At 34.8% G+C, this 27,630-nt stretch overlaps 1 protein-coding gene across 1 annotated transcript; it reads left to right on the top strand.

Annotated features, from left to right (window-relative positions):
* The first annotated feature begins 263 nt into the window (after positions 1-263).
* LOC123537480 (low affinity immunoglobulin epsilon Fc receptor-like) lies at positions 264-4,747 on the top strand. Its single transcript, XM_053529359.1, has 2 exons — positions 264-1,614; positions 2,581-4,747. The coding sequence occupies exons 1-2, from the start codon at positions 713-715 to the stop codon at positions 2,726-2,728; spliced, it is 1,050 nt and encodes a 349-aa protein (XP_053385334.1). The 5' UTR covers positions 264-712; the 3' UTR covers positions 2,729-4,747.
* The last annotated feature ends 22,883 nt before the right edge of the window (positions 4,748-27,630 follow it).

Genomic DNA, 27,630 nt, shown 5'->3' with positions numbered 1-27,630 from the left:
AATTTCCATTTTAGCTTAAACGGGCACCGAGTGCAGCCAAACATAACAACTTGAACAAACTTGCATGATGCTACAGACCAAATTTTGTGTATTTCTGAAAAATAGTTCCAGAGAAGAAGATAATTAAAGATAAGTAAAATTGTTGATTTTTGATGACGGGCGATGGACACCGGACCGTCCGCCGACACAAACAGCTAAGCCTCAACTCTTGGTTCATGTGAACTTAAATACTTCAATTCTAAATAAACGCTCACTCTTGATAGGTTTATCAGAAACTATATGGGAACTTCACGATTTAATGATAAAATGAAACCTTGAACATGATTTCTAGAAAATTAATTTACGAAAGAAAATAAACAAACACAGATGTGGTAAGAGATGTAAAACATTTAACTGCTACATTGCGCATGTCTGCTTTCCAAAAAAATAAAAAATAAAAAATCTACACTAGCCTGTCTTGTAGTATAAAATGTACCTATTGCGGTACATCTTAAATATTCACAGGAAACAGTTATTTCAAGTTCGAAATATATACGTTATATAGTTGTGAAATTTAATTTCCTGCAAAATTTGATCTAATCTTGAAAATATCTCAGTGTGAACCATTTGCTATACTCGAACGCATATGTAAACAAATTAACATAAACTGATAAGCACAGGACAAGACTTAGTTTCATTTGTTGTTTCAAATCGATTAGAAAACAACACAGATATGACTTCTAAGTCACAGACTTTGGTATTAATGTTGATGACGTGTGCCTGGAATGTGGAGGTAAATGCGTTTTTGAAGCGGAGACTCAACACACTTGAGACGAGAGTGAACAGTATAGAAATGCGTATTAATACTGACAATGAACTGACAAGATCTACCTTAACATCCATGAGACAAGATGTCGAAGCCTTAAATACTTCCATCGTCATTCTTGAAGATCAGGCGTGTGTGTGTTCAAATGAGAGAGAAGAAAATGATAAACAAATAAAGAAGAATCTGGGACAATCTGTTGTTGTTTCCCACCAGAGGGAAACATTAATCAAAAAAGGATTCATGGATGAAAAGAAATGGCTGAGAAAAAAGGTAAAAGTCATTGAAAATGAAATGCGTAAAGTTGCAAATCAGGTAGAAAGTAATGACGATATAATTGCGGAAACAGTCACAAGAATGCAAGTCAAGGAAAATGACCTAGACAGAAAATTAACTGAGGTCATTTCAGAGGTAATGGCAAAGTGCAGTGCTGAAATCAGAAAGAAAGACGAGAAAATGGATAGGCAACAGGCTGAAATAGACGATTTAAAACAGATGATAAATGAAATGAAAGAAGTGCCAGATAATCTACCATGTCCTGATGGCTGGACAAAGTTTCAATCATTTTGTTACTTATATGTTGAGGAAAAAATGAACTACGTCTCAGCACGCGAAACATGCCTCAAACTTGGGGCGAGTGTAGCGGACATTCAGAGTTCGCCCGAAAACGAGTTTGTTTACAAGTTATGTGAAAATAATGGACATACATGGACACGATCATCATTGAAACGAAACGTGTGGTTAGGACTCACGGATGAAGAAACGGAAGGTGTATGGATATCTGATAGGACCAGAGAAAAGAGTACATACATGTAGGTATAGATTATCAAACATAAGCGATTGCTCGTATGTTTTTAAATGTTTTTTGCGGTCATGTTGATTTTCTCTTGTTGTTGGTATGACATTTTAATCCATTTAGCAACCTATATCGTTTTTTGTAACATATATGCTGATTAGGATCAGATGAGACATTGTTACGATGATAAGTTGAAATAAATCAAAGTACATAGCATCTTATGACGAAAAATCCCAACTGCCTTGTTGCGGGATTCAAACCCGGGTCACTCGGGTGCTAGTCTAATGCTGTAACCACTGAGCCAAAACAGTCGACTCCCTACCGAAGTTGTCAGAGCTTGGCTGTAAACGCACAAGATATGCGTAAGCGACCGTAACAACATTTTAAAGACTTTTTCCAGAATGTATAATTATATAGGTTTGCATACATGTAGCCCTATCTGCACAAGTCGTCTGGTTATTTATACGAAATAATTGATAAAAACGTATTTATTAATTACATGTTTATACATATAAATATATTATACACAAAAAAGTGTGTAATCACTATATAGTATTTAAGCGGCATATAACGTTTGTTTCTTACATGCTTTTTCTGAGAATTATTGAAATATCAGAGTGAAGTTTATCTTGTAATCTCACAGTGAAAAATATCAAAGTTATATTTTAAGTGAAAAATATAAAATATAAATAAACAACTGGCTATACTCATTGAAAACATGAACTGTAAAGATCCCATATAAAATCAAATATTTTTTTCGTCCGTGTACCCCAGATCTTGCCGTTCTCACTAATGTGTCAGCTATAAAACTAGGCTACTGTAGTGTAGCATAGTACAGGTAGCGATTAGTTCGATAAAAATAACGAATAAACAAAGCATGATCACATTTCTTAGGGTCTTTGAGTAAGTTCGTTTCCTAATATAATAGTATATGTCATGTTATAGCAACACTACTGTATGCTCAGTGCTTTTTAATTGACAGGAACTGGAACCCTGGTGAACCGGATGATTCTCCTTACCAAAACTGCCTGACGATGGGATTTGAAGCACCGTTTGATCAATGGAATGACATTTATTGCGAAAGTACTATTGGTCTACAAGCTCAGTTCGTTTGCAAGAAGGAAATATGATACATTTCAAAGATTACTTTGTTGCATACGGATATATCCATTTACTTTCTCTCTTGTTCTCTGCTATTACTAATACTCATTTCTGACGAACATTTTCGAATGTGAGTTATTGCATCTGTATAAGCATTAAACCACTTATTAACATAACCTATTTTTCAAATATTATATACAGATTTCTTCCAAGGTATGGGAATGATCGCAGAAGTGCTTGTTTCGAATAATCAATGTATTATAATGTATTCCTCAATGCTATGTTATACATGTTAATACTGGAAGCTGATGTTTAAGTAAAAGATATACATGCACCTGATCAAAATTCCGCTTAGCTCAGAAAGGAGAGCTTTGGTCTACGGATTGCGGGGTCGCGAGTTCGATCCTCGGGCGGGGCGTATGTTCTCTGTGACGATTTAATAAAAGACATTGTGTCTGAAATCATTCGTCCTCCACCTCTGATAATTCATGTGGGGAAGTTGGCAGTTACTTGCGGAGAACAGGTTTGTACTGGTACAGAATCAAGGAACACTGGTTGGGTTAACTGCCCGCCATTACATAACTAAAATACTGTTGAAAAAACGGCACAAAACAAGATCCAAATTCTATTTTGAATATATTATCTGTTAAAATATCATAATAACAACATAAAGTCAACAATATTATGTGCATCAATAGTACTGTGCATTATGTTTAACAGTATACAGCAATACATATATAGCTAAACGCAGTATAAATGTGTATTACACCAACACAAATGGGAATTTATTTAACAAACGACTGTTCTTCCTGCATTTGATCATGAATATCGCTCTGTACCAATGGATAGCTTATGTATCCAGTAAATTTTAATACATTTGACAAGGATTTACTACACCTGAAGTAATTGTCTATAATAGCCTCGATAGCCTAGCGGTAGAGCGTTCGCTTCGAGTGCGGAAGGTCGTGGGTTTGATCCCTGGCCGCGTCATAACAAAGACGTGAAAAATGGTACCAGTAGCTCCCTTGCTTGGCGCTCAGCATTAAAATGGAAACTCATACCCTCGTGGCGATGGATTCCATCAGGAATGAGGTGTCTAGAGTGATTAATATAAATTGTAGAACTTCCTTCACAATCGACCTAAAATAAATTAACTGAAGTAGTTAAGTGAAAAATAGCCATTTGATAACTTTATGCATAATGTCTTTTTTCTTAAAATTCAATTATTTTGTAACAGTAGTAATATTAGTAGATATGTTGTGTATATATGAGTCTCTTGCAATTTTTTCATAGAATGGACATATACAATACCTGGTTATATCAAATTTTACAATAATATTTCTATTGTATTCTGTATAAAAATGAATTAAAAAAAAACAACAACGATATATGTGCTGTTTTTTTTTAAAATAGTATAGCTGTGAAGATATTTGTCATGTTTGTTTGTTTAAGAATGAAAACGATTTTATTATAATGCAAATTAGTATGTAATTGTGTATTGTTTTATATTGGCCTTGTCACCGATAGATATTTTAATAGAGATTGTAGACCAGGCATGATCTTTAAACTCATACCTAGCCACAGATTCCAATGGCTCAAATCATAAATCAGTATTAAAATATATCTTATAATGTCAGAGTAGAAATGCATGAAATGAATTATTTTGTTGAAAAAGAGGTAATTAAAGGTGGCGAAAAATATGTTACATTTTTTACCAGAAAACTGACTCTAAACGTCTGAAATGCTATTTTGAAGAAATTCTGCATCTTATGAGTAAGCAAATATTTCGAAGAACAATTACAGATTATTTTTTTGTTAAGTCCATGCCAAAATTTATAGCAGTGAAATAAACAAATGATCGGCATGGTATTTATGCGTATTGCACGCATTACATTAATCATCAAGTGCTTACCGAGTAGTTAACTAATCGCCCAAACCTTAAGTTTGGCTCCACGTTTTGTTATTAAGATATTCTCACAGTTAAATGTCTTTTTATTGAGTCTCTGAGACGACTTTTTTGTCTGTCCAAATATCCTACTAACATTAAATTTGAGCAAAACTAGGTCTCTTCTTTTTTTTTAAACCGTAAATATATTATTATAGATTCACTGTCACAGATTTCTGAATGAGATACAACTATACGAAGACGAGAAGATACGATGTGATGGAACGATGATACGATGCGAAGACGCGAAGATATAATGTGATGGCGCGATACTACGATGCGAAAACACGGAGATACGATGCGATGACACAGATGCGGACTTTATAGTAGATTTTCATTTAACATTCCTATCGTAGCGAGCCAAAATAAGTGCCTTTTTATGGAGTCTCTTGGACATATTTTGTCTATCCGAACATCCTACTAACATTATATTTGAGCAAAACTAGGTCCTTATTTTAATACCGCGGATACATTATTACAGAGTCACAGCCACAAATTTCGAAATGAGATAAAACTATGCAAAGAGGAGAAAATTCGATGCGATGTAACGATCATACAAAACTGACTCTAAGCTTTTATGCTATACTTCTATCAGCCAGAATATCTACGTCACGTTCGCTTGTCCGTCTGTTTTCTGTCAAAAAATCTTTCCATGAAAAAAATAGGTTTAACAAAACAAAACAAAACAGAAGTTCGCAGTAACTTTACCTATAATTTCGATTATTACTTTTGTGAACTAATTTAAGAAAAACATATGCTTTGGCATATGTCGGAATTATACCTACCAACCAACCATTAAGACATATAGAGCAGTAAACAGGTAATATGAATACAAATGCATGATGTGATTATTGCTTATTTAACCTGACGGAAAGGTTCAAGTGGCGGAATGCACGAAAAAAATACTTAGTTTAAATTGTACATTTAGGGTAACTGTTTGTGGTAATTTGGAAATTATATTGTTTTTGAAACAAAATGAATAGTGAGGGAGTTGTTAGCGAGCAGGAAAGATTATGTCTGTTTTTCGTCTAAAACTAATGTCTGGGTAATTAATAGATTCTGCAGTTGAACGTCTACGCGGACTGGTATTTTTCATTTATAGTGCATTTTCAGAATGAGGACTAGGCGCCAGTTGGAGTGCAATAGGGGACGCAAAAAGTTTATTTGATATTTTACTTTTGCCGACCCTCAGATTTTTTTCCGAAACTCAGACATCGAACTTCGGCTTTTTCCGATCTGTGCTACGTATCCATTCGTTTAGCCGAACAACATTCGACCATTAATCAGTGACAGGGTTATACATAAGGAGGTATATTCAAAGCTTTCTTTATTTTTCAACGGTACAGGAATACTTTACAATAAAGTAGTAAGTCCCGAAACGACAATCGGCAAATTCTGTTCGACTACGTTTCTTCCGTATGTGATTTCGGTATTCTCCGGAAATTTGTTACGGAAACCATTGCTCATATGAGCTTCATTTATTAACGAGGTATGCCGAAATAACAGATGAGAATAAGCGTTCGCACGGAAATTGTGATTGTCAATTAGGATCTAGAATATGTGAATAAAAGGTAATGGTCTAATTTACCATATATATTTCTAACAAACATTATTGGCATCATTTACATCACAAAATGTTTGAACAAGGGCAGTAGGCAAGTTGCCTTTTTGGCCCCCGACCTGACTTTTACAAGCCTGTTTATTATTAATATTTTACGGTGGATACGGGGTAGATTTCTATCCACAATGCTGCTAAGCCGTTAATTATTCCACAATGACATGTATCTGGTCACTCCAATATATGCCTGGGACTGACTACGACCATGGAGTGTTTTAGAATTGCCTGTCTCAAGACATTCGAGTCATAACGTCTTTTGATAAATAGCTTTATAACTTCAGCGAATACAATTGGACAGCTGCAATTACACACATTCTCACGAAGTAATTAAACAACATCCGTATAAAATTAGGTTTTAATATACCTTCTGAGAAAAGCGCATTTAAATCACGATTAAATTTTGAGATGACAGTAAATTCTAGCAAAATACGCAAATTAGAATAAAGATATACCTGCTGAAGACATTTGTAGTGCATGTTAGTATATTTACTAAGATGATTAAAATCCACACACGTTAAAACTAGAATCCACCTAATGTTAAGACCTTGATTATCCATATAAAGCACTTCATCCAGTGTGATCAACTTTGTTTATGCAGGTGTTAAAATATGGAAATGCTAATTCCAGTTATGGTGTTCTAACCAACGAATTAGTTAGCACGGACTCCTGAAAGTTATAGATACCTTGGGATTTTCACCAGAAGTCAGAAAAAAAGTATCAAAATATATTACAAAAACTCTCAGTAGAATTCATTTTACATGATGAAATAATGAAAATCCTCCATATAAATGCAAAAATATCTAATTTTTTCCTTTTTTGAAACCGTGATGATATTAACATTAAATCGGATAAAATATATTTTATGTTGACTGGCTTATGGTACGTACTTTTGTTGTGATAAATGCATTGATAATAATAGTAAGCACAGTCTGGCGCACACCTGTTAATAATCATCGTTGTGCAATTGAAGTTTAAAGCGTTTACTGAAGACATTTTTTGTGTATGTTAATATATTCACTAAGATAATTAAAATCCACATACTTTAAAACTAGAATCTACCTAATGTTAAGGCCTTGAGGTTAAAGGTCAGTAACTCAAATCCTTCTTTGTTTCATATAAAAAACGACAACTTCAGGTCGCCTTTACATATCTTCAGAGAACATCACTTTTTCCTACACCTATTTTTCATGAAAGTTCTATCACAAATTAACGATAAAAAATGAAAGGAAAATAGGGGGTTATGTAGTTACTAGTAAAATGCCAGTCAGTTGTGGTCTGCTACCCTAAAAATGGTGCATATTTGCTCTTGTCCGTGCAATAAACACCTACTTCAGGTTTCGATCTGCAAAACTTGCCATGTAGGCTGTATGAACATGAAAACCATTTCATGTCATGCAGAATGTATTAAAGTAGTGAAAAATGGTGATTAAAGCACCCGTTCTACACGAACTTGCGCAACAAAATGGGAAAATAAGGATCTATTTATTATGGACTTCTTTCGACTACACCACGGAAGCACATTTTCGACCAAATTACAGACTTTATTCCTATAAGAAATGTTTTTTTTTTATTAAATTTCACACCATTTTCATCTCAGTTTTCAAGAAAGATGTCATATCAAACATAATACTAAGTTTCATTCTGAAATTTTGAGATTTTAGAGAAATATAGACATTTAATAGAAGCCAACCCCTACCCATTTACTGGGCTAGAATTTGACCCTATGGTCCTTTTATTGTATATTTTGGTAGAAGTTTCACTTGTATGCATTATTTGTCAATGGAATTCTGAAATCTCATTCATTCCATCATGAATAAGACCCAGAAAGATGCATTTTGTGCATTTTCTGACATTCTGGAGACAAAATATTGGCTTTTTAATCTCAGAAATCGCTGGTGAAATAGGCGCATCTACTCAGAATATGGTCAAAATTCAAAAATTTTCTAATTTCATCATTATTTTGCATTGGAAACACCCTTTTATATCAAATACAACCGCTCTATGTCTATTAAGACTAATTGCGATGTGTTTCGAGAAAAGTCTTATTTCATCTCTTATAAGTTAAAGTCAGTGATTCAAATCCTTCTTTGTTTCATATAAAAAACGACAACTTCAGGTCGTCTTTACATATCTTCAGAGAACATCACTTTTTTCTACACCTATTTTTCATGAAAGTTCTATCACAAATTAACAAAAAAATGAAAAGAAAATAGGGGGTTATGTAGTTCCTAGTGAAATGCCAGTCAGTTGTGGTCTGCTACCCTAAAAACGGCGCACATTTGCTCTCGTCGGTGCAATAAACACCTACTTCAGGTTTCGATCTGCAAAACTTGCCATGTGGGGTGCATGAACATGAAGACCGTCTCATTCCATGCAGAATATATTCTAGTAGTGAAAAATGATGATTAAAGCACTCGTTCTACACGAATTTGCGCAAAAACTGGGAAACTTAGGATCTATTTATTATGGACTTCTTTCGACTACACCACGGAAGCACATTTTCGACCAAATTACTGACCTTATTCCTTGATTATCCATATAAAGCACTTCATCCAGTGTGATCAACTTTGTTTATGCAGGTGTTAAAATATGGAAATGCTAATTCCAGTTATGGTGTTCTAACCCACGACTTAGTTACAAACAAACAAAAACTAAAAGTAAATGTCTTAATTTTTGTTAATTTCATTATATTTCAAGATACATTATATAAATTGCTTGAGAGAAGTTGAGTTTGTTGTTTATCTGAGGGAACGTCAATACCGCAATATTTGGTTATTAAGATATAGCAGTGAAAACCGTCGCTTTGGACGACATACAATTTCTCATTGCTTTGAAAAGTCAATGGCGTGATATGATGTGTACGCTAATAAAGTGGTCTGGAGTATATATATTGCCTGCAATACATCTGTACATCAAGTAAACAGAAACTGCTAAAGGACGTCTTTTTGTTTGTAAGTGGGTGGGTAAATTCGTTATGTAATATAACACGAGGAAATCTTCATGCAAGTCGGTCAACAATAAATAGTAAATATGAAGCAAACTTGTATATTCTTAACTACAGGAAACGGATAGCAAACATGTACTAAGTAGTCCACCACAAAACACAGGCTAATACTTTACGATAGCAAATTGGCAAGTAATTCACAACGCCAAACAGGTACTTTTTTGCAACATCAAACTGATATATACTTTACCACAACACACATAAATATGATGCCAAAAAACTGGTTTAGACTTTACCATGATTATAGAACACAGGTTAATACCTTACCACATCAAACTGTCAGATAATTTGCAGTAGCAAACAGGTACAGTACATTTGTGCGAGTTAATTGATGAGACGAAATCAGTCTTTACCGTTAGGGATTTTACATTACGTAAAAGGAGGATGTTCATGCCGATAACGTAAAATACCTATATTCATGTACAAAACGCTTTATAAGACGATTTTCCTCAACTAAAACTGTAGTGAATACGCAACAATGGCTACATGAATATAGATTATCAAGCCGTTTGCAATGATATTAAAGCGGAGAAATTAACATTTTTTCTTTGTCAAATAGAAGTATCATCGGTAGTTTAGTATCATATATATGGCTCAAACGAGCACTTTAACCGGGAAAGCTGCCCAACCCAAAACAACAGCTTATTTACTCCTGTTCTGTGAATATATACAATCGTAAACGTGTCTTTACCAACAAAATATTACATATAATATGTGTCTAAAATAGTCTGAAATACAACTTGGACTAGGGAAACAACTCAATAATGATTATGCTTTAGTCTTTACAGGGTATTGTCCCTTAAAACTTCACCTGTAAAGCCAGCATTCGGAATCTTATTTGATTAAATCTGAATTCCTGAACATTCCTTTGCCGTTTTTGCATTCAGTAGGCAAATATATCCAGTCAAACACATTCGAGATGAAGGATCCGTTTTGAAATAATAACGGCCGGCCGACTTCCATGACGGAATGACCAACATGACTTGTGCTCTATCAAAAAACATCTTATAACCCTGTTCAATAAATAGACTGGAGGAACAATTAGGCCAAATTTTGCCTAAAGACGCGGGATTCCAAAACTTGAAATAAAACCGCGGTAATTTCGCGCAATGTTCTGACGCAAACCAGTCAATGCTTAGAGCACCAAATTTATCCTGTATGATAGATAATATACACCGGAAGTAATGCCCTAGTCATCATAATCTACGACCTTAGAGGGATGATTATCCATTCTATTTCCAAATTGATAGCATGCTGCATGCAATGTTGGAATATGTTAAACACTATGTCTTGAAGATCTTTTTTTCATAGAGCCTTAAATTTAGAGACTATGGACACTACGCCCTGGTTGTCAGTAAACCGAAGGACACATTGATTCGTTAGCACGTGCACTAAAGATTTAAGAACAGTAAAATCTGCTGAGGGTTCCCTACAGGTAGAGCATTTGAGACTCTCATAAAAAGGCCATATGCCATGTGAAATGCCATTAACTGTACTAACCTCTTAGCCAGCAAAACCCTACTTGCTAGCATCGCTGTATACCACCCTGGAGCACACGCGTGACTGATATATGTCTTTAACATTAATAGTTTCTAAATACCTTTCCCCAAAATCTAATTTGTACGACACTTTCTACAGACAATGATATATATGAATCCCAAGTTCGATCTTGTAATATATCAGCACTCAAATATATTGTCGTTATTTGAGACACGTGACCAATGGCAATGATCTTGAGCTGATTTGTCCTACGAAACTGGCTATGTTTCTAACAGTAACTCGTCTGTGTATTTTCAAGTCCTTCAAAATTTGCGAGGCCGTCGCCTTGATCTTTTCTACTCTCTGTACTGAAATACTAATTCTTTAGAATTCAAAATAGACCTCAATGTTGCCAAATTCTATACTGGTTTCCATATACATTTAGTAGCATGTGGAACAAAACATGAAAGGTTTGAGCTTAATTGTACTGCACTGTGGTAATTACTTACACACCCGAACCAATCGTTTAGAAACAAACAAATGTAACACGCGCTTGATAAACCAAATGGTTGAACCAGAAATTTGAAATATTGAATTAAAACCTAGAAATTCAGTGTGATGTTCAAAAATTTCTGTGAAGTGATACGCACTTGTAAAATTAGATTTAATCATATAAAAAACCAAACCTTTTTCTAAATAAGATAAAATATGCGTAAATGTTCAAATTTTACTGATTGTTTCCATAAATGCTTATTAGCTTCACGTTAATCTATGATTCATCTCATCTTCCTATTATTTTGTATTGATACGGTCAAAGAGGTAACTTCACAGGAAGGCTGTGAACAGTGCTGAATCGAAGATCTAACAAGAAGGTCTTGAATTTGCTGAACTAACAAATTCTGGCTGCGGTACGATTGTTTGAACGAGGTGGCGTAGAATAAAATGAACTTTGTTGCCAAATTTTATAACATCTTAAACAAATTCTGACGCACCTATATCACACCAAAATTGTACATATTTTTCTCAACCTACCCCTTACAATAATATTTTTCTGTCCCCGTTCATACTCAATCAAATTATTTGTGAAATTAATAAAGTCATAATTATACTCATCTTTGAATGGAAAGCTACTTTCTGGCTGCTGACTGGTTCCCGGCTGAACAGATAGAGAACGAACAGTCCCGACGGAAATGGCTGAAGCTTCCACAGGCAAAGCATGGGCCTGGGGGCGGCTGCGATGTACCCAGTAAACTGTGAACCGTAGCCGTATGATCCGAGTGAGGGACGAAAAGAAATTCATTTGCCGAAATCGGGAAAGACTGGTCTTGCAGGGAGTCCCTGGCCACCAGGGAAAGACCAAGCAGGAGCAAGATAATCCACATGAGGGAATTTAGTAGTCGCTGACCATTTAGAAGCAGATTTGCTATTTTTCTTTCCTTTGAGAGCACAATTTATGCATTTGCTGATTTTCGTATCATCTTTTTCGTCTCTAGCGTTAGTTAGGATTGCATTCATATAATCTTACTGTGTCCAAGCTGGCCGAACGCGAATCCGCTATACAAATGAGCTTATTGCGTTTTTCCAACTTGTCTTATACTTCTGTCAAAACTGTAGTGGCGTAGTCAGGTTTTTCGTGTCGAATAGCCTACCCGAACCTTTTCCACTGGCTCATCAGTTATACTGTAAAACTCGTACTGAATCTTGTTGCCTTGGAATTTCCAAATAATGTTGTCTCAGTTTTCTACGGTGTTCCGTTAGGACCAGCGCTTGCTCCCTGTGAACGCGAAGCGCGAAGATACGACGGTACGATAGCGAAGCGCGACAGTACGATGGTGACAACACGACAGTGCGATGGCGAAGTGCGACAGTACGATGGCGAAGCACGACAGTACGATGGTGACAGTCCGTCGTCCTGTCGCGCTTCGCCATCGTACTGTCGCGCTTCACCATCGTAGTGTCGCGCTTCGACATCGCAGTGTCGCGCTTCACCATCGTAGTGTCACCATCGTACTGTCGCGCTTTGCCATCGCACTGTCGCGCTTCACCATCGTAGTGTCACCATCGTACTGTCGCGCTTCGCCATCGTACTGTCGCGTCTCACTTTCTGTTTACTTAAGGGCCGACTTTAATTAAACTCTGTATTATCATAGTATTGTCAACTCAGTCCGCTGATCAAATAATGGGAACGCTTTTCGGCACGGGTATTATTGAAATGAATATCACCAGACCTGATGTTATTCATTTGAAAATTCCCCGGCAGAGTGTCACTCAAATGAATCGAATATCATCTGGCATGATGATATTAAAAAAATCATACCTTAATATTGTTTGAAATGTACTATTCCAAAATAGGATCCGTTCGCCTATGGCTGTTTTACTTTGTTTACTTGAGGGATAATAAAAACGAATATCACCAATCGTGTGTTATTTATCATCAATATAACATTGTACATATTCAAAATTAACCTCTCTGTGGAAAAATAAATGATAATTAATATGTATCTAAATGTAGTTAATGGTTTTGTGAGAAAAATGTTGTTTAATCAGCTCATATATTTCAAGCCATTAAACGTTAAAAGTATATATTGTCACCTAAAACTAATAAAAATACACAATTGTATAAATTTGGCTTATAAAGCTTTTGTGTAGATTTCATGCAAAAGTGTTAATTAGGTTTAGAATACAATTGTTTGTTTTTACCCGACCGACCCTGTCTTTTTACCACTGACCTTCAAGTTTTTAAGAAACGTATCGGATAAAAATGTAGATTTATGTTAAACAGGATTATTAGTAAGTAAATCCAAAGCACGTCCCTCCGTCTGGCCGTACAAGTCTATACATTAAAGTCGGACCTTAAGTAAACAGAGAATTGGTGAAGTGCGACAGTACGATGGCGAAGCGACAGTACGATGGTGACACTACGATGGTGAAGCACGACAGTGCGATGGCGAAGCGCGACAGTACGATGGTGAAGCGCGACAGTACGATGGCGAAGCGCGACAGTACGATGGTGACACTACGATGGTGAAGCACGACAGTGCGATGGCGAAGCGCGACAGTACGATGGTGAAGCGCGACAGTACGATGGCGAAGCGCGATAGTACGATGGTGGCAGTACGATGGTGAAGTGTGACACTGCGATATCGAAGCGCGACACTACGATGGTGAAGCGCGACGGTACGATGACGAAGCGCGATAGTACGACGGACTTTCACCATCGTACTGTCGTGCTCCGCCATCGTACTGTCGCCCTTCGCCATCGCACTGTCGTGTTGTCATCATCGTACTGTCGCGCTTCGCCATCGTACCGTCATACCTTCGCGCTTGACGGTCATAGGGAGCAGGCGCTGGCCCTAACGGAACACCGTAGTTTTCAATTTATTAACTTCTCTGACAACAGTTCTAGAATTACCTTGTACTTTTACTTTGAGATTTAAAAATTCCCGTCTTTGAGTTCTCAGTTCATCCAAAACAAGTCTCATTTGATCACTAACAGAAATTTCTTTTGAATTCAAAGATAGCGACAAATAACTGTCACGTTGTAAATTTTCTTCCAGTTCAATAGACACCGGGGGCGTCACTGGGCACTTCGTTCTTCTTGTTCTTCTCTGTCCGCTCCGAGATAGAATCGCTCTGACACGAACAAGGCCCAAGAACATTACGCTCGGGTCAAATGTTCACACAACCTCCTATTCGGGAGGACCGCGAAAAATGCGAGAGCAATACGTCGGAATTAGATGGTATAACTTCAATGTACAAGAAACATCGTAGCGAAATAAACATAAGATACATCTATGACCAAATAAAATATTGTTTAAATGAAGAAATTACACTACTTTTGTAGAAATGTTGGTTTACAGTCCATAAAATAGACAAACAAGTTTGTAAACATGGACGGATCCAAACGGAATGGGAAGAAGCATTTTATAGAAATGTTTCGATGGCAAAGTACAATACATATAATAGCCCTGACCAACCTATAAATCGGGCCAGTCTATTTTATAAGTACAACAACATGGTTGACCCATTTAAACGAGCTGTACCCGCGTCGATAATGTAAACAATCGCCGTAAAAAGGCTGTAAACCCCACTTCCGGTTCCCGGTATTAGAGCGTTTTACCAGAGCTACGTGATCCGACTCAACTAAATTCCATCCAGGGAATAAACGCCCAAGGACGACCCAAGATAAAATATTGATAAAGTCCTGTCGATCGCCAAAAGCTGAATGACAAGTTAATACTGTACGCACATTTAACACGAAAACTTCGTGCACAAACACCTCCTTACGGACACATTATTCGACCAATGGAAAATAATTTTCTTCAAATTCACAGTCTTTCAACTGCATAAAAGTATATTTTCAATGATAGTAATTATACATAAATTGCATGAAAGATTAGAGACATTCAAGCATCCTATTACAAATTGTCAGTGACAAGCATGGACAACTTTATACGCACATGTCATAAGGTCAAGTTTTATTTTTGTAATCTTTAAGGTACTTTGAGACATTCAAATATAACAAAAGTGATCTTTTGTTTTACTAACAATCCGCACTGAATATCATTAATGTTAAAAAAAAACATTTAATTGCAATAAATCGTCATAATTATGCAATTGAAGTTTAACTCTGTTTGACTTGTGTTTAGTTTAGTACAGAGGCACAAATCAACGAATTGCCTTTGCCGTAAAGAGGACAATAGTACTGAAATTATGTAAAATCACGACAGTCTTGACCTTTTCGTGAGGAGCATGTTTTAAGTCAGAGAAAAGCGTCAAACTATCTAGTTTGTGAAAGATTGGACAATCCTTGATTTGCCAGTTCTTACACAAAGTGTACAGTTTTCAGATTTTCTCCTTTACGGAGATCTATTAATATTTTTCTGCCTCTTGGCGAAGAGTATCATTCAAAGTCTTTCTAAAAGTTTACATCTAACGCGCCATTTATTTAATGAATAATATATCCCGAACGGTGAAATGGCATCGATAAAAATTATTGTTGTTTGTAGTTCAGCTGCTTGTTATGTGCGGTTTTCTGTCCTAGCGAAATGAGGTTTTGGCGCTATAATGTAATAATTGTGACGTACAAACAAGCATTTTGTTGCACAATACCTTACTTCATTATTCTTTGTTTAATAGCAAAATAAATCGATTCGTGATTGTTTTTGGTTTGGTATTGGTTTATTTTTTTTTTGCCTGAAGGCTGAAATAAAAAAGTGGAAACTTCAAAGGTCGCTCAACACGACAAGAACGAAAATGTTGCAGGCTCGCTTTGATACAGCATGTTCATTAACGGTAGTGGAAATGCATGCTACCGTCCACGCCCTCTAGCCCCGGGTTGAGCAGAACTCAACATTTATACATGCTAAAAGTACTAAAGCAATTTAGAGAAGTCTGCTTTGTTAATACAGTATCTAATATTTTATTTGCTGATTTAACCCTTATTGTTTGTATTTTTTAAAACTATACTAATAATTCTGGCTGTATTCAAATCCAGGACCTTTATTTTCCATCTTTTATCCATTTTATATGTCTTTTTAGATACAACATGTTTTGTGTTCAAGCCGTGACGTTTTCCATTTTGATTGTGTCTTTAGACTCCATGATAACCAGTTCTTATAGCCATTGGGTCTAACCTGTTTGTTGAACTGTTTCGTCAAGCCTTGCTGTGTCAATGGAGTTTCTCTGGTTCTCTGCGATCTGTAAAGGTATGTTCATGCGTATATATTATATAAGTATTTTTTCCTTATTATAATTATATACACAAGTAGTGTGTCAATTTGAATGATAGTGTGTTTTATAATAATTGCGTGTATAACAATGGATTCACATTCTGGGAACACTGTGTAGTTACTTTTGTCAAGATCATAGGGTTAAGAGTGAGGTCTGATGCGCACCTTTCCTTGTTTGTTTTGTCATCGTTCTGTACGCATTAACTTGTCTACTTATTATTAGTTCCCCTACCGGTGGAACACCGGAGGGGACTATATGAATGCCCTCCGTCCGTCCGTAAATCTCGATCCTGCAATTTCTCAAAAAGTATTCAATCTAGATTCATTACACTTGTTTGATCTAGGTTCATTAAACTTGTGAATAGAGGGCAGTATGTAGATTATGCGCGTACAATACTTATAGGTCATTGGACTTGGTCGCTATTGAAGGTCGAGTCAAAATTGTTTCCGCTCCATGACTTTTATATGTCCAAATGTATTGATGGATAATCTTAGTGCTAAACACACACGTTCGCCTTTGTTAAGACAATGTGTCAAACATGATGTCTGTCAGTTAAAGGTGAAGGTCACTGTTCAAGATCAAGTAAAAATTTGTTTCTACCTCATAACTTTTAATTGCATTGAAGGGTTTGTTATTACTACACAGAAATGTTTCCCATGGTTAGACTGTGTGTCGCACACATGAACCATGGTTGTCGATCAAAGGTCAAGGTCACTATTGAAGGTCAAGTAAAATTGTTTCAGCTCCATAAGGTTTATGTGCGTTGATGGCTCATTTAGTAATGCGGATTCAAATGTTCACAATACTGAAACAAAGTGCCACGTCGTGCATGATCGATACTTGTAGGTCAAGGTCACTATTTAAGTAAACATATTACTTACCCCCCAGATGTCTTCAGGCATTTTAGTCCTAACAGTGTTTTCAACTACTACAAGGGACGAACACTAACAAAATTAAAGTTCCACTAGTAGGAGACTTCTGTATTGCCACCGCAATATTCAGTTGTTGTTTATCTTTTAACAACATGCACAGATGTAGAGTACTACGTGCTAAGAACTTAGCTTCCCTTTGTCCTTATTTTAATACAAATGTACCTTGGATGTGTTATTACACTGTCACAGTCACAGATTTCTGACTGAATTTGAGGTCTTTATGCATTTGTGTAAATAATTAAAGTCTAAAGCAGTTTTCGACGCACAATGTTAGAACTTAGTTTAGTCCAGTCTGTAGTATGAAATGAGCCGCGCCATGAGAAAACCAACATAGTGCGTTTGTGACCAGCAAGGATCCAGACCAGCCGGCGCATCCGCGCGCGCAGTCTGGTCAGGATCCATGCTGTTCGCTTTCAAAGCCTATTGCAATGAGAGAAACCATTAGCGAACAGCATGTATGGATCCATACTGGTCGCAAACGCACTATGTTGGGTTTCTCATGGCGTGAGATACGAACTTTGAGCCAGTCTGCATACACATGAAACAATATTTTCTTGTTTACTTTGAATGAATGTTTCCTTGATGACCAACATTTTTTGCATGACATGTTATGGAACATTTGGTGTGCCATCATTCGAAAATAGTAAATATTGCTGCTGAAGCTGAAATATGATGCAGCCAAGTTGTCGTTTCAGCGGGCATTGCATATTTTGTTACTAGAAACTGTCTGATTTGAAACTGGTGTGAATTGATGCATACATAGATAAAGTGGTCTGAAGTTTCTTTTGAAATCGGTAAACATGTCATTAAGATTTATGTGTCTGTCAACAGATTCTAGACATACTGATGAATTGATAGGCATCAACACAGCAGTTATCTATAGGGCATCATTAAGCTTAACTTGTTGTTAAGCTATGACTGGTTTTAACAGAGGTACGCTTTTGTAATATTCTACAAAACAGATGCTCTCAAAAAGGAAAAAGTGAGGGTGTGGGCTAGGAAAGAGAAATTTGTGACAGTATTATGTCAGAACAACGTAGTAGTGTAGTTAATGAAACTTTCTTCAACCTAATGATTTCATGTAGAAATATAGCGGATTGAAAATTGTACAGAATATACGTTTATATGTTATCTGTCCACTTCTTGCATTCTTCCAGTAAAACATTTATCATTGTGCTCTGGCTACCGCTAATCCGCTCGTTATGGAAACAGTTACTCTATAGCATGGTCGGCGAATTGTAATAAAACAAGAAGTTTATGAGGTAATGAGAAATGCAACACCCCTCATGCCTTGATTTCAGATCAGCAATGTTACCACCACTAACTATACCAATTTAAATGAATTTATATGGCTGATCCTATATATGAAAATGACTATGAACAATTGAAGTATAATAAGTTTTACGTCACAACACTACATGAAAAGGTGAGCTGTGTCCTTAAAAACTGCTTGAGAATAACACCTAACTATAAACCTGCTACACACTTTTTTGGAATATATCAGTCTTTGGGTAAGGTAGGGTTCAGTGCAGTTTGCTTGAATGGTATTTTTTTTCGAAATATTCACGAATGTATAGACTTTTATCATAAACTATAGGTTTTTGTTTTCAATATTCACCAAAAGCTATCTGACTGGTGTTATGTTAAGTTTTAAATTCCTTCAAAACTCTTTAATTTTCATAGTAAGGTTCAGTGCCCAAAATTAATGGGTAAGGTTCAAGGCATCACAAAGGTTTATAATTTCTTGTTTCAGGAGGTAAGTGGTTGAAGGTCATCAGCAGAAAGACTAAAGGTATTTATTTATTTCGCTCAATATGATACCAGTTACAGTGTTACCAACGGCATGGGTGTATAATTTACTTATAAAATAATTTCTTAGCATTTCATAGAAAAGCCTTGGAATATTATAATTACTCCGAAAACGGGTAGTTAAATAGCTTGACCGTTTCCTGACATTATACTGAATCAAAGAAAAGTATGACCGCAAGTTTACGTATTGCATTTGACAAATATTCTAATGTTTCTAACTTGCACACAGTTTCTATTCAACAATATTTTCACAGTATAACATGACACGACGACTGTTTTATATTTCAACACATTCGGCTATTATCGAGATGTTAAATCAGAGAGTGTTTTTAAGTGCTGTATGACGGCCGTAAACTGTCGCCCGGACGTCATCTTAGTGTTGAATAATTGATTCCAACTCATTTAGATTTGAAGAGTGAATACTGCTTAAGCCAGTGCTAGGGGTCGTTGGCAGTGTTGCATTTTCAATTACTGCTTATAAACAGACTCATTTCTTTGGTTCAGTATAATGTGAGGATAATGTCAAGCAATTAAACTACCATTTTCCCGAATAGATTCCATATCATTTCAAGGCTTTCTCATGAAATGTAAATGAAATTACTTACACATAACGTAAGTTATACAACTTTACCTTTGATTACACTGTAACTGGTATCAGAATGTCAGAAATTTTAATACCTCTAGTCTTACACGAATAATATTCAAACAGTTATCTCCTGAAACGAGAAATTATGAACCCCTACAATGATGTGTTTGTTATGCATTGAACCTTTCCCATTGGGTTTTGGCCCTGAGCCTTACAATGAAAATTTAATTTTCAGAAGCCAGAGCACCAACGGAAACAAAACACAGTTAAGGGCACGACAAAGCAAGACATGGGGCAACTATCAAACCAGTCGTTCTCAGAAATGGTTTGATGAGGTAGTTGCTATGGAGTCCCCCACCTGACTCATTATCGCACAGTCAAAGAGGAAAAAGACGTGACCAACTGCCAAAGAGCTGAATACTAAATATGAATTTCAAGAAGTTTGTAAATCACGTTACATCTATTTCTATCCGATAGCAAGAATAAGACAATAAATAAATCATTTTAAGTAAAAACAGAATGTATCCATGATCTTGATTTACTCTAATAATAACGAGTGTGTAAAACGTTAATACAACATTTGGATAACCCCTCAATTCCGAGAGCTTTGTTAATGCGTATTTCAATTAAACGTGTTCGCGTTTAGAAAATTAATTTTCTTTGAGTTTTAATAAAAGAAAGTTTTTAGTTGAAACATTATCCACATAATTCGAGATAAGGTAATAAACTGTGTTGTTTAGTTATGACCAATCTCTTATATGTTGTAATGCTAGAATGTCTTTTTGCTCTTAAAAGTCCCTTTTTATAATAGCAACAAATGATAGTTTATACATTTCGACTTGAATTAACTGAATGGTTGAATTCCCTACAGAAGTAATAAATGCGCATAAAAAGGATACGTGAAATATCCCGCTACAGTGATTTAAAGGAGTTTATTTTTGTACTCAATTCTGCATGTTTTTACCTTTAAATCTATTCGTCTTGAACAGAGCCGATTGTTTGCCTATGACCCTTATTTAAATAACACTGTTTTTCCTTTCTTGTATCTACTGTCAGAAATTTATACAAACTTTTACGAAGTTCGTAAACATTTTCTTTTCATAAACGACAAGTACAATTATCAGTAAGATGTGCTGTGTTGCTTATCTTTAAACCAAATTTCATAAAAAGTGCAAAATATAAGGGTAATTGCTATGGACAACTATTCCAACATTAAATCAATAAAGGATGAGTTTAGAAATGAGTTTATTGAAAACTTATAGCAGATTTCATCCTTTTATTGAAAACATAAAGAAAGCGACTTCAAAATTAATAATCGTTTTGATGTTTTAGTTTTAGGCCTTTGCAGAATATTTCCTAGGGGTACATTGTACTCTAAACCATTCAGTCTTTGAAGTTTTTTAAAAAAATATATTAAGCCAAAACCAAGGGTTATCATAAAAGGGCTATTAAAACTACATCGAATTTTAAACATTGTCATAACCACCCTCTAGAGAACTCAGTTTTATTGTATTACCTTTTTCTAAGTGTTTTCACAACTTATAACCTTTAACAAAGAGCATTTATGATAATATTAAAAATATATTAATGGCAAACGTAATCACGAAGCTATCGGCATTTAAAAGGATGATACAAAAGTTGTATTTGTCTTCTAATCTAAGGTAATGCCTAAAGCTTTATGACATTTTGTCTGTAAAAACTCTTCAAAGAAAATACTTACCATACATAGCACAGAGGTCATTATGCAAATAGTTGGTTTCCCTAAAGGTATACTAGACCTAAATTTCTTACTGGAAATGATGTATCTTATTGATCCTTTACATTGTGCATTTTCTGTATTATATGCATAATATTTTTGAATGTTAAATTACGCCATGCTGTTGCATACGGTTTGACGCCATTGTTATAATGTCGTAATCTGCATGACGTCATCAACGTTATTCATTGTAAACATTATATCCCTAATGAAGGCTTTGAAAGCCGAAACTAGTTTGGTATCAATTCTATAACAGTTTGAAGTTGTTCTTCTATTTTCTATTATATTACTTGAAAACATGAATAAATACTATAGTGGACGCAACTTGACCCCGATGGTTGACCTTTGCATTATAATACATGATAAGGCACAACCAATTTTTGAAAAGGAGTGTACGTAAAACACGAGCTGCACGAGAAAAAGGAAATAAAAATTTGCGTAAATATAAATTAGTGTATTGGAAAGTTTTAACTGATAAAATGTAAGTAAATATACTTTGATACTGCACTGTGTACAAACTAATTCGATATAAATATACACGGCTACCCTAAGCACCCTTGATTTCTACAATGAAATAATCGATATTAATAATCAGCCTAAGGTCAGCCATCGCGGTCAAGTTGCGACTACTATACATATAGTTTATGTAAAAATAAGATTAACAACATCTGAGTTCTGAATAGATTAATAATTATGCATTCAAGTTAATATGCAAGTCCATAGACTGAACTGTTGTTTAATATAATTTGAAATGAATTCTAAGGAATGTCTTAAAATAATTTCATTGGGTGACATTTATATGCACTATTTTCATACAATAAATGTGCGAAACACTGACCTCGTGATAATGGTCACGGTGCCTCTAGATCTTCTTCACAGCAATATTTCTGGCGTCATTTCCATCACAATAAATAGGTTGTAGGTTGAGCAAATGTAAGTATAATACATTTAAAATACAACTGAACAGTTTCCTTACGTCAGCACTAAATATTTTGATTTTGGTATGACAAAATTTATAACATTATGCTACAACAACATGACATACATTTCAGACACAGAAATCAAATTTAGACAGAATACGTCGATTTTATATCTTTGCACAACAAAAGTTGAAAACACCTGAAACAAGCAGATAACGGATTGTCGAAAACGTTTCTCCTGACTACAGCTGGTTCAAACCTTGCCGTTGCATTTTCCTGAAAAATATGAAAGAACACATCTGGTTTTCAGGATTCCCGTAATTATACCAAGTTTCAATTCCTGTTGACTGTAATATTTTAAATTGGCAACAATGTATCCAACAATAGTATTGCGTAGAGAAGATATTGAAGTATATTGTGCATCTGATTGGCAACGCTTCTCGCAGCGATATCCGTAAGACCTTGGCATAAACTGCAGCTTTTAGAGACACGGCATCTACCATTTTTCTTGAAATGCACAAGTGTGAACTGACGCGTACAACATAGTCTGGATTTATTCAAAGTAATGGAGTTAAGTTTAGATAACACTGTAACATTAAGCTGTAGATAAATAAAAATGAAATGAGACATAACACGTGCTTTTATGGGATTAAAGAGTGTGGTTTAAGCGCATGTAAACAAGTTTCAACTTACGACTGGACTTTCCATATCTGTGCCCTGTGCGTTCCTTCTGCATGTACATTGGTGTCTGCTTGCTACGTCTTTGTTAATATCATTTCATTCGTTTGTGCTAATGTGTACATATGGTCAGTCGATGTGTTCTTGTATACATTTACGTGTACTCTTATTACAAATTTCCATGTGATGAGTATATGGGCGGCTTCGTTTTTTAAATGTGGCTTTTCCTTTTGGGATTTTGTCTTTGCTTTTCTTGTTATTCCGTTAGATATAATAACTGATATTCCAATATTTAATAAATTATTCTTTGTTTTTCACTATGTCTAATTCCTTCTGCTAATTTCTACATTGTTGATTTAAACAATTTTAATCGATTAGTCGCATGTTTACAATCATAATCTGACATGTATAATCAAGGTCTTGGAAAGACTGATGGAGACGAGTATGTGCAATTCTTCCTTTGCATTTTCAAATGACTTTTTGTCTTAAAGGTGCTCTCTGAAAGGTGAGGTGAAACTGTAAATGACCTTATTTACAGTTTGTCAGTTAACAATTACAATGTCAGTTGCACAAAGTACACTTTTGATAAACCTTTCAGAGAACACAATTTATTTCAAGAAAAAAGCAAACAGATTAAAAGCCTGAGATTAAAAAAGTAACAAAAACAGTCTAATAACTAATTATCCAGATCTTCGTAAATTCATAAATATGCAATATGTTATTAATAACACACGTATAGTTAATTACTGTAGTACCAAATTACCTTAAAAAAAAATCGAACGCCAAAATATTCAAATATTACCATGAAAGCAACTGCTGAAACACCATGTACCAATAAGCCAGGACGTTGTGGTCATAATTTTCCTTAGGCAGCAGAGCTCTATAACACAGATACATTGAATGTACACCATGATTGCAAAGGAACAGAAATCTCACTATGAATCCGCTAAAGTCTCATTGTCTGATTACATATATAAATAATAGAAAAATATTCTGTTCTACATCAATATTTATGTATCATTACATGGCATACGTAAATCGAGCTGGCAAAAGTTATGAAAATATATGTACACACGTCTTATTATAATGATAGTAATCTGTTTGTCTTAATAAAGAATATGGTTGTTTCATATCATTTCTGTTAATGGGCTATAAAATGTTTATGCTTTTGCATTTAATGTGATTGGACATAACTAATAAACAGCTTTTATTACTCTGTCGAGGGCTGTGTGTTATTAATTGTACCTTTTACTAAATATACTTTTTAATTCTAAAAGTTTAAGACGACTCTTCTATAATAATAACATTGAAATCCTTTATGGATTACGCATCTACGAGGCTAAACAGAGGTTTAAGGATGTTGAATAAGTTGCGTACGCTAATTTTCAAAGATGTCTGTGACATTTTATAATATAAGATTCTTTCAGTGGATGTAAAGCCGAGGTAAACAGTTTCCGATCTGCACATACATCCAGGAATAGAATCTTTTACTTGCATACAATATTAAAGAAGTAATGGTAACAAGAAATATCTTTAAAAATGATGGTCGGCGAATTGTAATAAGGAAAGAAGTTTATGAATTCTTCATCTAACATTCATCTTTCATCTAACATTTTTCAAATTGCAAAACTAAACACCGCATTTTAACAATTTAAATGGTTCTCTTTTAATTTTTCGCAAATGTTTCGTAGGGTTGCAATTTTGTTTCGTTTATCCTTAGACGAATAATTACAGCAGTAGATTGATGAAGATTCATGAAGCGGTTCATGACAAGAGGTCATTAAAAGTGTTTATATTTTCAGCTAAATTGGTCCCTATCCCCATTTGTAACAAAATAGCAGGAGACCTTACGATATTGTTACACATCGAGTTTGATAAAAATCCATTACATTTTAGTAGTTAATGCGAAGAAAGGCATATCTACTTTTAGCTATAGTGGTCCCTAATAGGGCCCAAGTTCCTATATAAATAAATTTGGAAAAGAACCTTATAATGATGCTCCAGACCAAGTATGACAAAGATCCACCAAGCTGTTCATGAGACGCTGTATAAAGGTATTTCTAGTTTTAGCTCTAGCAGCCCCTGAAAGGGGTTAAATGTCCCAGCTGAACAAAGTTGGCTGCGGGCCTAATAAAGATGCTACAAATCAAGTTTGATTAGAATACATGAGAAAAAATCAATTAAAGGATTGTTTTATTTTTTTTTATTATTCATTTCTAAAATAGGCCAACTGATCCCGCTTTAACAAATGCATATTCGCTATTCATGAATCTTTGGACAATGACGTCACACCAATAAAAGTGTGAAGGTCAAGCAAAACATACAAGTGTAATCGTTTCAGTATTTCTGTTTCATAAGCAAAGTTTGACCGTAGTCATATCACATAGATAAACTGTATGCAGCGTACCTTCATTTCAGTGTAATGAGATTCAGTCATTATATAGCATATATATAATAAAACAGATTTCAACTGAGTTCAATATTTGCATACCATACTAAAGAAAAATATTCATATATAATAAATCAGTTAAATAATTTATAACAAATATATCAAAGCAAACAAGTACTCATTTTAATATGCAATCTGAATAAGTCATAAAAGCAAGAAACATTTTCATATACAGACGACAATTGTAACAAAGAAAATCTTTTAAAAAGCACTTCTCTACATAAAAGACTCTTATCACACCCTTATTCATGTGATACGCAGATCGTATTCAGCTCTTTCTTTAATTTGATATATGCTGGTATTTGAACAGGTTTTTATCATATTTATTAAACTTACTTATCATTTTGAGATATATCAATATTCTTCCTAAATATACTGAGCCAAAGTTAGCTTTAAAACTGTGAACAGCGTTGTTTAGGATAAACGCTTTGTCTACATTTCACTCAGCGTAGCACAATCAACAGAGTGAAAGAAATTGACACTCTCGTCCAATCAGGCAGAGTGTTGCATAAATCTTCCATTTTGATAAATTATCTATAATGCGTTATCAAGTAGTTTGATTTGCAAACTGAAGTCACGTGGCATAAGTAACGAAAACGAATTTAGACGGCGTCGCCGAAAAATTAAATCAAACAAGTGACTTTCTTTTTAGCACGATGTTGTTATTGTAGCATATTTAAACAAAGCGCGGTAAAATGACCGTCCATAAACAGGAAAGTCGTCAGACGTTTCGAGGACAAGACAAATAACAATGTTAAGTTCCGGTTTTATTTTATCACTTGCAGCGTAACTTATGCCTTTTTAATAAAATAAAATTGTTTTGAAAATCAAGAGATAAACTATAAGGAACAAAAATGAACTATTAAGGTATTTAATCTTTATTCCGTTTTATGTAACCCAAGAGCCAAATATCCACATCTGCATCTATAACCAAGGGTATATTGTTTTTCTTGCATGTCGTATTTTACATATTATAGAATAAATAAAGAAAAAAGTTACTAGCCTTTTTCTTACACACACACTTATACAAACCGCGGGAATTTAACATTCGTATGTATACAGAAATGACGTCATGATATATCAAAGAGGGCTCTTTATCAAAGTTCTGATTAAGGTTTATCTTTGTAGAATAACGTGTTTCTTTTGTAAAATAACTTTATCTGAATGGAGAAATATGTCATTATGAACAAAGATCAGCTATCAATGTTTAGATTTTTATCGAGGTTTACATAAACAAAATACAATCAATGCATGGATCGTTAGTTCCTATGACAAGATGGGTGCCAGATGGGTTTTGCTGGCATTGATATAATCACTAGATTTCTTTATTTAATATTTCTTATTGAAATTGATGTTCAATTTATTGAACTTTATTGCCTTCACGTCCTTTGTTTAAACGTTTTAAATCATCTTTACCAAAAAAAAGCAAGAAAATTATGCTTTATAATAATAATAATAATAATAATATAAAAATAAGAATAATAATGATGATGATGATAACGATAATAACGACCACAGCAACAATACTACTACTACTACTAATAATAACTAATAATGAAAGAAGAAGAATCATAATAATGACACCAATAATACTTTTCATACATGTCATAACAAAATGGTCTCATACATGTCATACAATATATTATTTGGACAGTTAGAGCAAAACGGTCTATTGCTTATTGGTCTCACTCTAATAAGACACTATATGAGTATGGACTGATGCGTAATATAGTATGAAATATATTGAACAAAAGTTAGATAACTATAAATGAATTAGCAACCATTTAGATAAAATAATTTTTGCTGTTGCAATGAAACATTGTCAAAGCCGTAACAAAATATATCGGTCAATATACACGTTTTATTGACTGGATTCCAGCAAATCTAATGTAGAAGGAACAATGTAAAACAATAAATATTGCTCTCATGAATGTGCATACTATTTACTGATTTTAATATCGTTACTCTTGAACATGTTGAAATGTTATATGATTTTAAAACTCCTGGAACAGCCCTTTCCCT

The sequence above is a fragment of the Mercenaria mercenaria genome, chromosome 17 (assembly GCF_021730395.1).
Source record: "Mercenaria mercenaria strain notata chromosome 17, MADL_Memer_1, whole genome shotgun sequence".
Classification (NCBI taxonomy): Eukaryota; Metazoa; Mollusca; class Bivalvia; order Venerida; family Veneridae; genus Mercenaria; species Mercenaria mercenaria.
This window is presented reverse-complemented; position numbering and strand designations above follow the sequence as displayed.

What these genes read in the sequence shown, in the direction of transcription:
- LOC123537480 (XM_053529359.1), top strand. Translation starts at nt 713, where the DNA reads ATGACTTCTAAGTCACAGACTTTGGTATTAATGTTGATGACGTGTGCC. An exon ending in AGAGAAAAGAGTACATACAT is followed by an intron (nt 1,615 to 2,580) that starts GTAGGTATAGAT and finishes TTTAATTGACAG; the next exon opens with GAACTGGAACCCTGGTGAAC.